Here is a 14,354-nt window from a genome sequence, read left to right as displayed (position 1 = left end):
GAACGTTCTTCCCACAGATCCAACCTTGAGTTTATGAAAAGTTGGCACGTCAGTATAAGATATGGCATCCTTCCACCTCCTTTCCCAGGGACCAGTGCCTGCCTTATGACATCAAGGGGACAATCTTTATTGCTATAAACTTTCACTGTTTTTTTGCTTTAACCCCTAGGAATGTACCTGTTGGACAATCAAAGGAGTTGCTCCATTCCTATGGACCTCAAATCAGAATTCAACATATATATTTTATACTAATAACATTTTATCAAAGTATTAATTAAATGATAACTTGCTAACTTGAGACCATGGGCAGAGATATTATGTAACCTTTTAACCATTGGCTAATGTGCTATCTTGTCTTGCTGCAAAACCTATCCCAGGGTGTGGAACTGCCTACTCCATCACTTTCCCCACCCATGAAAAATCTATATATTCTATTGTAATCAGTTAATTGACAGTGTCTCTGAGCCTAATAAGCCAGGTGACATTCCACAAGCGCTGTGTATAATAAACGCCTATGCTTGACCTCTACATGGTGTGGATTTGTGTCCTTCAATATTGCAAAAATACACATTCCTAAGAAGTGCTAAGATTGCAAGGGAGAACAAAAGACAAGAGGAATTGCAGCCAGAAGGAACAGGATGAAGGCTGGAAAATCACACCAACACCAGGAAAAGGTAGGTCTATGTGATTGGGGACTCCCTACTAAGAAGGACAGACAGGCCTGAGTTGAGACGGTGCTAAATTATTAGAAAATTCTGTGACTGATATGAATAAATATGGCAAGCATGAGTTTGGTATGGCTTGGTATATCTGAATTTGCTAGAGGATTCTGGGAGCCGCATTCGCGTAGCATTATAAAGATGGTGTTGAAAATGTACTGGAAGTGCTGTAATTGTACTTAGATAGTTAATAAAAGTTCTAGCTGCAATTATGTTTCAACATCAAACTTCGGAATATATCAGCCGGGGAAACCAGCTCACCAAAGTAAAGAAGACATAAAATCATGCAATCAGTGGGCTTGGTACAGGCTGACCCAGGGTCAAAATGACCCTTTTTTGGATGGCATCATGCCAAAAGCTTAAATGAATGATTGATGAGAGGGTAGAAATTGATTGGCCTGTGCCTATTTTGCAGTTCCTTCTAAAATATTAATTAGAGAAAACCACAGGGCATATTTCTGGGACATGTGACTCCTTTGAGAACAAGTTATAAATGCTAAGCAAAGTAAATTAGTTAAGTTAGTTCCTCAATTAACATCTGAAGAGGTTCATGATGCTGTGAGACAGAAGGCCACATGGTAACCAAGATGCTACTTTAAGAGACTTTTGTGGGACTTTTGAACCAGAGGGCCTCGGAGTAACCAAGACCCTGCTTCCAGGGGACATTTGACAGACCAAAGACAGAAGAAAAGAAGTCTCCATCTAGAATCAGTAGCTATACCTGCTTTGTTTGCTAATCAACATACTGTGTAAGGCCAACATAGTTATTGAGAGTTTATGCTTGGGGAATTGAAGCTTATTAAGGAGATGTGCATTATGTAACTTTTACTGCTTGTGTGATTCTTTCTCAGATAAATTACTATGCATTAAGCATATTGTTTTCTGAATTTCTACTTGTGCTAGTAACATCTGCCCATCTATGGGCCATTAAAGATTCACTCAACAGTCTGTCACCAAAGCTGATCCAGAGAATAGAAGGGTATGCTGTCTGCCAGGAGCTAAGATAGAGTATGTGGATCTCAGGCTGAAGAGGATTCTAATGGGAGCAGGAAAGAATTCACTGATTGTCCTTCATATGGGAACAAATGACACAGCTAGATTCTCACTGGAACGCATCAAAGGAGACTATGCCAAGCTAGGGAAGATGCTTAAAGAAATAGAGACTCAGATGTTCTTCAGTGAGATTCTACCTGTCCCTAGAGAAGAGGGAAGGCAAGACAAGATTATGATGATCAACAGATGCCTCAGGCAGTGGTGCTATAAGAAAGGCTTTGTCATATTTCATGACTGAGAGACATTCACAGATAGAGGACTGTTCTCATGGGATGGACTCCACCTGAGCAGGGAGGAAAATAGATTTCTGGGATGGAAGATGGCACAACTGATTAACAGAGCTTTAAACTAGGAACTTGGGGGTAGACAGCTGGGAGATGCTCAAGTAATCCCCACACCTTATCCTAATATTGACCAGGAAGAAAATCAAGAGAGAATACACCAATGGAGAAAGGAAGAGCAGTAGGTAGGAGAATGTACAGTAAGAGGAAAGATAGTGCCAATACCAAGGAAGCTAATAGTCAGGTAGGCAATACTGTAAGTAAAATAACTGTACTCAATCAGGTGAAGAATCTGAGTGAAGCGAAGCAGCAACAGTTAAAATGTTTGTACACCAATGCAAGGAGCCTGTGTAACGAAACAGAGGAACTAGAACTACCAGGGCAGGAAGTGAAACCAGATGATATAGGGATAACAGAAACATGATGGAATAGTAGTCATGACTGGAGTGCAGGTGCTGTTCAGGAAAGACAGAAATAAAGGCAAAGGTGGGTGAGTTGCATCAATATTAATGAGATTGTAAAGAAATTAGAAGTGACAGAATGGATAAAACAGTCTATTTTGGTCAAAATCACTTTGGGGAAGAAAACTTGGGGGGAGGTTTAGGTTGGATATTAGGAAAAACTTTTTCACTCAGAGAATGGTGAAGCACTGGAATGGGTTACCTAGCGGGGTGGTGGAATCTCCTTCCTTAGAGGTTTTTAAGGTCAGGCTTGACAAAACCCTGGCTGGGATGTTTTTCCTAATACATAACCTAAATCACCGTTGCTGAAGATTGAGACTATTACTTCTTGTCCTGCTCTAACGGAATACATCCCTGTATTTAAACCCTGCACACTATTGTAATAATCTTGGCGCAGGGTATGCCTTGTGAGGTATCATTTAAAGACTCATAATTTGCTGATCAATATCATGGCAAAATACATGTGGGAGCAATACATGTGATGTTATAAACATAAGCTGAAATCAGAACTTCCAGGTAAGTCTGGGGAGTGACTAAGCCAGTTCCTCAGAGACAAAGAGAAAGCTGATGCCTCAGTCAGGAGAAAACAAGGCTGATGGACCAAGGAAAGGGGGCGGGACAAAAATCTATATCTTAGCAAAGAAACATTGGGGAGTTTCCTTTCTTCATTAGACTGCCTGTTGCTTTGCTCCTAGCTGGAAATACATCTCAAAGTGGGGGAGGGGCAGACACCCCAAGAGACCCCTATCTCTCTCCCTGCCCATCACATTCTCTACATCTGAAAAGGCAAAGGAAGCAGCCAGTAGACTCTAGGGAATGGGTCCTGACCTGAAGAGTTTGGTCATTAAGACTGCCGAAAGCATGTGATAGAAAAACTTTGCTTTGAATCTAATGTAGTTTGATAAAATAGGCACTGCTAAGTGCTTTCTCTTTATTTTTCTTGTAACCATTTCTGACCTTTATGCCTCAGTAATTATACTCAATTAAGAGCTATCTCTTTGTAGTTAATAAACTTCTTTTCTTGTGTTATCTAACCTAGTGCGATTGAGTTGAAGTGTCTGGGTAACTCTATGTGGAGTAACAAGTTGTGTGTATATTATTCTCTTTAAGGAATAACAAACAATATTTTAGGACATACATATCTGAAGGAAAATCTGGGACTGGGAGTGTGTTGGGGTCACCTTGTGGCAATCTTTAAGGCTAGTAAGAGCCAACCTTTAAGTCTGCACACGCAGACATAGCTGGGAGTGACCTACATGCTGAAGGCTGTTTGTGAGCAGTCCAGGTTGGAGGCTACAGCAGCAAAGCATTGTAACAGCACCCCAGGTTACAGGGCAGGGGTCACACTGCTAGTCATTGGTCTGGATGGTATCCTGGTATGTCACACCTACCTTGGATATCGAGAAAAATTTATCACAGTCCTTTTATAACAGAACTTAACATATTTGAAGACTATCACGTCCCCCTCAGTCTTCTTTTATCATGATGAAAAATGCCCAGTTTTTTTAACCTTTCCTCACAGGTAAGGGTTTCTAAACCATGTATCATTTTTGTTGCTCTCCTCTGGACTCTTTCCAATGTGGCACCCAGAACTGGACACAGTACTCAGGCTGAGCCCTCACCAGTGCCAAGCAAAGCAGAACAATTACCTCCTGTGTCTTACATGCAACACTCCTGCTGATACACCCAAGACTGATATTAGCCTTTTTTTGCATCTCCATCACATTGTTGACTCATATTTAAGATTAAGATTTTGATACAGGTATTTTTAATAAAAGTCACGGGCAGGACATGAGCAATAAACAATAAATCATGTAAGCCCAAGCCCCGCCATGTGGGGCTGGAGCCTGAGGTCCACTTTCCGGGGCTGAAGGCTTAGCTGTACATGAGCTGAATCATAATTTTCAGGAATTCATGGAGGTCTTATAAAATCATGGAAGCTGTGACCTCCATGGCTGATTCATAGCCTTACTCATATTCAGTCGATGATCCACCATAAACCCAGATCCTTTTCAGCCCCCAATCCTTTACTAGCATTACCACCTAGTCATTTATTCACCATTTTGTAGCTGTGCACTTGATTTTTCCTTCCTTAGTGAAGTGCTTTGCACTTGTCTTTATTGAATTACATTCTGTTCATTTTGGACCAATTCTCCAATTTGTGCAGGTCATTTGGAATTCTAATCCTGTCTTCCAAAGTGCTAGCAACCTCTCCCAAATTGGTGTCATCTGCAAATTTTATCAGGATACTCTCCAGTCCGTTATCCAAGCCATTAATGAAAATATTGAATAGTGATAGACAAAGTTGCAGAAGTTTAAGATGAGGCAGGAAGAAAGTTTAAGGTGAAACGTGATGTAAAAGTCCACTGAGTACAGCAGCAGAGAATCCTGTGGCACCTTATAGACTAACAGAAGTTTTGGAGCGTGAGCTTTCGTGGGTGAATACCCACTTTGTCAGACGCATGTAGTGGAAATTTCCAGGGGCAGGTATATATATGCTAGCAAGCAAGCTAGCGATAACGAGGTTAGTTCAGTCAGGGAGGATGAGGCCCTGTTCTAGCAGTTAGGTGTGAAAACCAAGGAGCAGGAACTGGTTCTGTAAATTGGCAAGCCATTCACAGTCTTTGTTTAGTTCCTGCAGCTGATGGTGTCAATTTGCAGATGAACTGAAGCTCAGCAGTTTCTTTGAAGTCTGTCCGTGAAGTTTTTTTGCTGCAGGGATGGGCCACCTTTAAGGTGCTGCTATAGTGCAGCCAGGGAGGTTGAAGTGCTCTCCTACAGGTTTTGTGATGATTGCCATTCCTAATATTCTGAATTTTGTCCATTTATTGTTTTCCGAGGACTGGTCCAGTTTGGCCGATGTGACATAGCAGAGGGCATGCGGGGTTGGTGGGGGTTGGTGTGGGGTTGTGGCGGTTGGATATGATGGCGTATATTACATTTCGGGACGTGCAGGTGAATGAACAGTGAGTTGGCGTGGCTGATCTGGTTTAGGTCCTGCAGATGGTGTCGCTGGTGTAGATATGTGGCAGGTTGCATCAGGTTTGTTGCATGGATTGGTTCCTGAGCTAGAGTTACTATGGTGCGGTGTGCAGTTGCTGGTTGAGAATACGTTTCAGGTTGGCAGGCTGTCTTGGCAAGGATTGGCCTGCCACCCCAAGACCTGTGAAAGTGTGGGATCAATTTCCAGGATGGGTTGCTAGATCACGTGATGCGTTGGAGGGGTTTCCTGGGGGCTGTATGGTATGCCAGTGGAGTCCTGTTGAGTTTCTTTCTTGGGTTTGTCTTGCGTCAGGAGGCCTTTGGGGTACACGTCTGGCTCTGTTGATCTGTTTCCTTATTTCCCTTGCGGGGATTGGTTGTTGAGAATGCTTGGTGAGATTTTTAGGTGTTGGTCTCTGTTTCTGCAGGGGTTAGAGCAGATGCTACCACAACACCTACAAAACTCCACCAAGCATTCTAAAACACTACATATCCCGCACGAGAAATTAGGATAATAGATCAACAGAGCCAGGACGTTACCCAAAAACCTCCTACCGCAAGACAAAACCCAAGAAAGAAAGACTAACAGGAGCTCCACTGGCCATCACATACAGCCCCCGCTAAACCCCTCCAACGCATTCATCAGGGATCTACAAGACCTCCTGCGACAAATGAATTCCCACACTTTCACAGGTCTTGCGTGCGGACCAATCCTTGCCACAGACAACCTGGCCCAACCTGAAGCGTATTCTCACAGCAACTGCACACCGTACCATAGTAACTCTAGTCGAGGAACCAATCCAGTGCCAACAAAAACCTCGATTGCCCAGCTCTGCCCACATATCTACACCAGCGACACCATCGCAGGACCTAACGCAATTCAGCCACCCATCACTGGCTTCATTCACCTGCACGCTCACCAATTAATATACGCCATCATATGCAGCAATGCCCCTCTGCTATGTACATCGCCAAACTGGACAGTCTCTACGGAAAGAGCATAGAATGGACACAAATCAGATATTAGGAATGGCAATATAGACAAAAAACCTGTAGTGGCAGAGCACATATCAGACCTCCTGCTGCACTACAGCAGACTTAAGGTGGCCATCCTGCCAGCAAAAAAAACGGTTCAGGACCAGACTTCAAGAGAAACTGCTGGCTTCAGATTCATCTGCAAATTTGACACCATCAGCTGCAGGACTAAAGCAAAGACTGTGAATGGGCTTGCCCAATTAAGAAACCAGTTCCTTCCTCCCTGGTTTTCACACCTCAACTGCTAGAACAGGCCTTCATCCTCCTCATTGATGAACTAACCCTCGTTATTCTCTAGCTTGCTTGCTAGCAATATATATACCTGTCCCTGAAATTTCCATACTGCGTCTGACAAAGTGGGTATCACCACGAAAAGCTCATGCTCCAAAAACGCTTGTATGTCTATATATTGCCACAGCATTTTTCTGCTGCTTTTAAACTAACCTCGTTATCTCTAGCTTGCTTGCTAGCATATATATACCTGTCCCTGGAAATTTCCACTACATGCGTCTGACAAAGTGGGTATTCACCCACGAAAGCTCATGCTCCAAAACGTCTGTTAGTCTATAAGGTGCCACAGCATTTTCTGCTGCTTTTACAGATCCAGACTAACACGGCTACCCCTCTGATACTTGACACTGAGTACAGGTTACACTGAGACCAAGGGGAGTAAAAAGGGAGAAAAATCAATATCTTTCCCCTGCCTTCCCTCCAAAAAAAGGATTTTATTTCTCAAATTTACATAAAATGCTCTTATTATGAATTGTTTCAAAATAATAAAAGATCAATGGTATTAAAACTGTTAAGAAACAGTAGAACACACTCTGTGACAAGAGGCTTCCTACCTGATTCCAGTGTAGGAACATGAAGTGTAAAAAAGAAAATGATGTAACTGCACAGACAGAGGTTGCCCATTGCACAGTGGGAGTGGAAGGAAATCCTCATCTTGATTGTAACTTGATCCAGACATCAGAAAGGAAAAGAAAAAACAAATTCCAAGTGAGCAACGTGCTGTACTTTGGGCAAAATTCATTGAGCACAATATGAATCCTAGGACATGTGCTAGTCAATAATTGCATCAAAATGTGCGTGTTTGCCACTGTTTTTGTCATAAGACATGTTACAAGACAAAGCAAAACTTGGGCTTCCCCGTTCACCATCTCAAATTACTGTCCAATATTCTGGGCAAAAGCCTTAATAGTAGCATTTGCAAAATTCACTGAAAAATATCACAAAGATCACTTTTGAAGAGTAACAGTCTGATTGTAAAATTACAGAAGCCTGCATCCCAAGAAAGGGGGAAAAAAACCCTTAACATATTTTGTGTCTATTCTTATATTGCAGTGTGAGTGTGATGAGGCAGCCCCATCCTGCACTAGCCCCAGCAGCATCAGACCAGTAGCTCTGATGAAGGAAATCCCTCCCTGATCGTACTGGGAATGCTCCAAGTGTTCTGGGAGTATAAAAAGAGGGAATTCAGCTCAGTCTGGACTGGTGGCCATAGGAGAACGACCTACCTGGGAAGCTCCTGTGGAGGACCAGCCGCTGCCCTTGAACTTTCTGGGGCCTGAAGCTTCCCCTGGCCAACATGAAGCCCTGCTGCAGGAGCAGACTGAGGAGCCCGAGGAGGCAATGGACCCAGAGAACCTGGAGACTTGTGGGAGCCCCAATGCTTGACTCAGTAGGAAGCAACCCGGGGGGAGTGATGGACTGGTACCTGGCCCCTGGTAAGCCTCAGCGTGTTTCGGTAGAACCCCGCTGCTGAGCCTGTGGCAAGGCCCTACAGTGCTGTTAGGGGCAATTCTATGGACTTTGGCCACTAGGTCTTGTTGTCCTGCAATGAGGGGTGTGAACCCTCACAGTGAGAAAGGGCATTGCAATTTCTGGGACTGTGTCATTTGGATAAATACAGATCATCTAAATGCACCCTTTCAAGTAGAAAAATGAGCATTTTAAAAACAAATTTAAGGATGAGAACTTCCTACCACCTACCTCATGAGCCCAGGAGAAACTTCTCAGGAGTTACAGGATCAGTGGGACATTTCCAGCTTTTGTACAGTCAGTGAAATGGACCCTTAGTCCAGGAGGTGCCTTACAATGAAAGAATTCAAGTTACGGCATAAAGCAAAAATTATTTAGGAAAAGAGAATCAGTTCGGTATCGTCTGTCCTTGTGCAATTTTGTGATCATGCTTTTTAAACAGCAGCAGAATTTATTCTTTTCTCCTGCATGTAGCAAGGTTAAAGATGCAAGTGAAATTGTAGAGCAGAAAGCCACCATTATAGACTCATAGACTTTAAGATCAGAGGGACCATTATGATAATCTAGTCTGACCTCCTTCACAATGCAGGCCACAGAATCTCACCCATCCACTTCAATAACAAACCCCTAATCTATGTCTGAGTTATTGAAGTCCTCAAATTGTGGTTTGAAGACCTCCAAGCTGCAGAGAATCCTCCTGCAAGTGACCCGTGCCCCATGCTGCAGAGGAAGGTGAAAAACCTCCAGGGCCTCTCCCAATCTGCCCTGGAGGAAAATTCCTTCCCAACCCCAAATATTGCAATCAGTTAAACCCTGGGCATATGTCATTTAGATGGTGATACGAAATTAAAGAGCCTTATGGAAATCTGCACACAAGAATGTGCTTATTCTCTTAAACCCAGCAGGTTTAGCATCACGCACATCCTCATTTGAGCAGAGTCATTCCCACTGTGGAAGAGGCTGCTCCGCCCCAATAGGATGGAGTGATGGTAGTCACTCCATAGTTAAGACTATAATCGTTTCCTTTATAACCCCGGTTTCTGACCCTATATCTATAAACTACAGGAAGATCCTATCAGCCTCAAAACTGGAACATTAGGTCTGGGGCTGAGGTAAACTCTTTCTACCAAATTTGATGTGAATTGGACAAGTGGTTGCTGAATTATAACAACCTGGAAAAGAGGGTTCATCAAAGTTTTAAAAACATCTTTTTTGCTGCTTTATAGCATGAAAAACAAACATAAACCCCATTTCCTTATGGCTGTCTAGCCCCTCTGCTTCCCCCTACCCTCAACAGCAGAGGTTCAGGGGCTGCCCCACATCCCCCATCACTGACACAGCACCAAACCTCCCCCCATTACTCTAATCCTCTGAACATTCTGGTTTACAAGACTTGCCCAATGTTTGGCTCTTCCTGCAGCCTCTTGCCTCATTCACATGGTTGGGCAGAAGCAAGTCGTTGTACAGACAGCATAGCTAAGCACATAGATTTAGCACACTCATTCCAAAAGGTGGTGTGGCTAAAGTGGGAGTGACTTGGGTCTACCCCAGGAGAGATCTGTGTTCTCTTCCTAATTCTGCTAGGACTGACGTCCGGTAATATCTCAGGTCCTCAGTAACTGCCTCTATCAGAAAGGGGAGAATGATATTTGTTGGCATCTGAGGATAAGGATACAGGGTGGTATTCACAAAGTTACTTGGGTGCCTGAATCCCATTTTTAGGCACTGCTGTGACCCATGAAACCGCTGCTTGGATGCTGCCCACCCTGTAGGTGTCTTAACTCACTTGGCTGCTCAGCACCTAAGTTTTTGTAGCACAAATTCCCCAGGTACCTAAGTTTTTGCCTCCATTCATGTGTACTGCTACCTCCCTCGAGGTTTCCAGATGCCTGTCTCCGGGCTAACTTCCAAAACAATCCATAACCTGGGGAAAGACCTGATCTGGGAGGCATGCTGAGAGGCTGCCTAGCTTCACACAAAGCAATTGTGGGGGAGGGGGCAGCTCATTTCCTTCACAGTGTTTAGCCCCATAGTTAGGGCATATATCATGGGTATGGGAGACCTCCAATTCAAATCTCCCCTGTGAAACTAGAGAAAGAACTGACAGGGATTTGAAGAGAATTTCAATGCAAACAGTTCCCTTTGTGAGCAATTGTCAGGCCAAGCTGTAATCCTACTAACGCAAAATTTGTAAAAGCAAGGATTGTGTAAGGCAAGTGAAATAAAACTGTGTAAGAAGGTGTTGCAACCTTAAGTTAAATAAGTATGTTATGTAAACTATAGCTTAAACTGGTAAAAAAAATCAAAATAACTTATGTATAAACCAAATGCAGCTGTTGCACATTGTTTGTAACAAAAAGTACAAATGCTTGCTGTAATTGTTTGTCCGGAAAAGACCTGTTTAGCTCTCTCCCTCCAGACAATTGCTAAAAATAATAAAGTATCTGACTTTGCTGCACACAAAAAGAAAGTGAAAACTCTGTTTTTCTCCAACAATTTGGGGGCTCATCTGGGATGGCAGTGCCTACTGAGACAATGGCAGCTGCTGCGAATCATTCCCCTTCGAACCCCATGGCATGACAATAGAGGTAAAAGACCTTTTGAAATCAGAGGAGGACTGTCCGTTGGGCTGTTTGTCCCTGTTGGGCTTACATCATCCAAACTTATTAACTGTGCAGCAAGATAGATGCAGAGCGGTACTGGGGAACTGTTTTGCCACCCCCAATAAGGTTAGTTTGAAGTAGTATTGAGGACTTAGTTTGCCACCCTCAATAAGGTAATTATATGCAGTATTGGGGACTATTGTTTGGGTGCCCCCAACAAAGTTAATGTATAAGGGAAATGCATTTGGTATGCACCGGTGCTGGAGGGTTGTGGTAACGCCCTCAGAAAAGAACACAGGTGTGTTCAGTCCAGACAAAGGAGTTTTGGTGACACCCTCAGGTTCGAAGGTGAAAGTAACTTAAAGGACTTGCTGGTACTCTGGAAACCTGAGGAGGGGCATGGCCTCCACCAGAAGAGGCGGAGCCTTTAAATCCCCAGGCCCTTTAAATCAGGATTTAAAGGACTCGGGGCAGGGCTGTGGTACCAGCAGCTGGGAGCCCCAAGCCCTTTAAATCACCCCTGAGCTCCCAGCTGCAGAGGTGGCTGGGAGTCCTGAGGTTCGGCGGCGATTTAAAGGGGGTGATTTAAAGGGCCCGGGGCTGCACTGTGGTAGCAGCAGCTAGAGTCCAGGGCCCTTTAAACTGCCAATGGAGCCCCAAGGCTCCAGCAGCAGAGCTCGGGGCTCTGGCTGCTGCCAACCTCCAGGGCCCTTTAAATCATCTCCGGAGCCCTGCTGGTGGAGGCCTGGGGTAGCGGCGGGATGGCTCCAGTGGCTATTTAAAGGGCCCAGGGTGGTAGAGGCAGCGGGAGCCCCGAACCCTTTCAATAGCCACTAGAGCCCTACCGCTGCCACCTCAGGGCTCCAGCAGGCTCCAGGGGCTATTTAAAGGGCCCGGGCCCTTTAAATTGTCCCCGGAGCCCTGGGGTAGCGGCAGTGGGGCTCCAGCGGCGATTTTTAAAGAGTCTGGGGTGGTAGCAACGGCAGGAGCCCTGGGCCCTTTAAATCACCACCCGAGCCCCGCAGCTGCTACCCTAGGGCTCTGGCGGCAATTTAAAGGGCCCTGGGCTCCAGCCCTTTAAATTGCTGGCTTAGGAAGCCGGTCCACCCAAATATGGTGCATCAGCTCTTGCCGGCAGCGGTGGCAGGTTTGTCAAAATTTTGGTGGTGCCCAAACTCTGCCCCTGCCCAAACTCTGCCCCCCCCAAACTCCACCCCCCACCTGTCCAAAGTTCTGGGAGGGAGTTTGGGTGGGGGAGGAGGTCTGGGGTGCAGGCCCTGGGCTGGGGTAGGGGACTGGGGTGCAGGAGGGGTGCAGGGTGCAGGCTCTGGGAGGGAGTTTAGGGATGGGAGGGAGTGTGGAGGGAGGAGGTGCAGGTTCTGGGAGGGAGTTTGGGGATAAGAGGGGGTGTGGAGGGAGGGGGTGCAGGGGTGAGGGCTGTGGGGTGAGGCTGGAGTGGATTTGAGATGTGGCTCGGGATGAGGGGTTTGGGGTGTGGGAGGGGACTTGGGGCTGAGGCAGAGGGTTAGGGTGCAGGGGGATGAGGGCTCTGGCTGGGGGTGTGGGCTCTGGGGTGGGGCAGGGCTGGGAATGAATTTGGGGTGCAGGCAGGCTGCCCTGGGGCTGGAGCCAGAGAGAAGGACTCCCCCCAGCCCTCTCCCTACTGGCAGTAGCGAGCTCTGGGGTAGGGACCCCTTTCTCCCTCCCCCCCCCGGCAGCACACTCACCCCCCCACTGTCACTGCACGTGCTCCTAGGGTCCCTCTCAGGTCCAGGAATCCCCCTCGCCTCCCCTGTAGTGGGTGCCATGCCGGGGGGTGGGGGCTGCCATCACATGTGCGCCTCCTCCCCTGCCCCTCACTGTAGCCTCACTGAGACTGCCCCTTGCCCAGCGTGGGACAAGAGCAGTGACTGTGGGCAGCGGGGTGGCTGTACTGGTGGAGGGTCCCACCGTAAAATGAAAGGGTCCTAAGGGGAAGGGCAGCCTGCCCTGGAAATAGTGGATGGGGGCACTAGGACCCTGTGGTGGCAGTTAATGCAGGCAGGCAGTATGGAGCTGCAGGGGACAGGGAGAGCCAAACGCTCTGCTCTGGGACCCAGGGAGGTGCATGGGAGCAGCAAAGGGGGGCCGGGGCACACTCAGGGGAGGCACAGGGGGGCAGCAAGTGGGGCCGGTTTTGTTCAATATCTTCATTAATGATCTGGAGGGTGGCACGGACTGCACTCTCAGCAAGTTTGCAGATGACACTAAACTGGGAGGAGTGGTAGATACGCTGAAGGGTATGGATAGGATACAGACTTGACAAAGCCCTGGCTGGGATGATTTAGTTGGGAATTGGTCCTGCTTTGAGCAGGGGGTTGGACTAGATGACCTCCTGAGGTCCCTTCCAACCCTGATATTCTATGATTCTTTGCTAAAGGGAGGTGTAGGAGGGTCATGGCAATCCTCATTCACCTTTCCCGTCTGAGTATCCTGTGGCGTGAGACCCTTTGTTTATGAGCTGCTAGTGGACAGGATGCCCTCCCTGTGCGATTGGAAATGGGTGAGGAACAGTCTAAACATTCCCTCTCAGCCCTAAGGGTAGCCCAGCATATTACATGTATGTACATTATGGTCCCCAAACCTGCAAATATTTAAAGAATGGGAATTTTTGCATGCATGATAATCCATTTAAACAATTCCCACTAGATGGTACCTTTGATTTAAATGAACTCACATACCTCAGAGGAACCCTTACATCACCAAAAGCCTCTGACACACAGTGGGAGCAATTTGTCTATAGCATGCGGATGTCTCCCTACCCAAACCATTTTATTAACTCCCTCAGCTTCTTTATATCCCTACGTAAGGTAAAGCTAAAAGCAACAAAAAAAAAGAGGGGTTAATTTAAAAATTCAGCTTGGCCCAAAAATAAAGAGTTGCTCAAGAATCAACACAGACCATGCCAAGTACAAAGAAAAAACTGCTTTCAGCCCCAGCTAACTGTAAAATAAATAAATAAATAAATAAAAACAAAGGTAAACCAAAGGCAGTACAAGTTACAGGACTGAAAATTACATTGGCAAAGCTTGGTTGCCCAGTGAAACCCAACAGTCTACCTTTGTGATCCTGGAGCAAATGTGGTTTGGGGATGCTGAAGAAGCCAGTCAGCCGGCCTGGACTAAAATACCAAGCTAAGGGTCTCTGAAAGAGATGCCCCAGGAGGCCCCAGGGCGTAAAAGATGAGCCCTCCCAAAAGTGAAAGCAAGTTGGAGATCGCACAGCACCTTCTCTGAATCATAGAATATCAGGGTTGGAACAGACCTCGGTAGGTCATCGAATCCAACCCCCTGCTCAAAGCAGGACCAATTCCCAACTAAAACATCCCAGCCAGGGCTTTGTCAAGTCTGACCTTAAAAACCTCTAAGGAAGGAGATTCCACCACCTACCTAGGTAACGCACTCCAGTCCTTCACCACCT

The 14,354-nt window shown here is 46.0% G+C and overlaps 1 protein-coding gene and 1 long non-coding RNA gene across 7 annotated transcripts in view; both read right to left on the bottom strand.

The window, feature by feature from the left end:
- The window catches only part of LOC142047690 (uncharacterized), a 459,131-nt gene that overhangs the window by 39,736 nt on the left and 405,041 nt on the right, over window positions 1–14,354 (bottom strand). The window lies entirely within an intron of this gene.
- Window positions 1–14,354, bottom strand: part of LOC116822721 (butyrophilin subfamily 1 member A1-like) — a 68,802-nt gene that overhangs the window by 38,960 nt on the left and 15,488 nt on the right. For 5 of the 6 annotated variants that reach the window (XM_032776788.2, XM_075071998.1, XM_075071999.1 and 2 more), the window contains exons 2-3: window positions 8,524–8,622; window positions 7,377–7,487 (exon numbers count right to left, since the gene is read on the bottom strand). In XM_032776788.2, the coding sequence (XP_032632679.1) occupies window positions 7,377–7,476 (100 nt within the window). In that variant the 5' untranslated portion in view covers window positions 7,477–7,487; window positions 8,524–8,622. The remainder of the gene's footprint in view (window positions 1–7,376; window positions 7,488–8,523; window positions 8,623–14,354) is intronic. The other variant, XM_075072000.1, reaches the window with a different exon arrangement.

Source organism: Chelonoidis abingdonii, chromosome 13 (genome assembly GCF_003597395.2).
Source record: "Chelonoidis abingdonii isolate Lonesome George chromosome 13, CheloAbing_2.0, whole genome shotgun sequence".
In the NCBI taxonomy this organism is placed as follows: Eukaryota; Metazoa; Chordata; order Testudines; family Testudinidae; genus Chelonoidis; species Chelonoidis abingdonii.
Note: the sequence above shows the minus strand (reverse complement) of the source record. Positions and strands in the feature narration are given on the sequence as shown.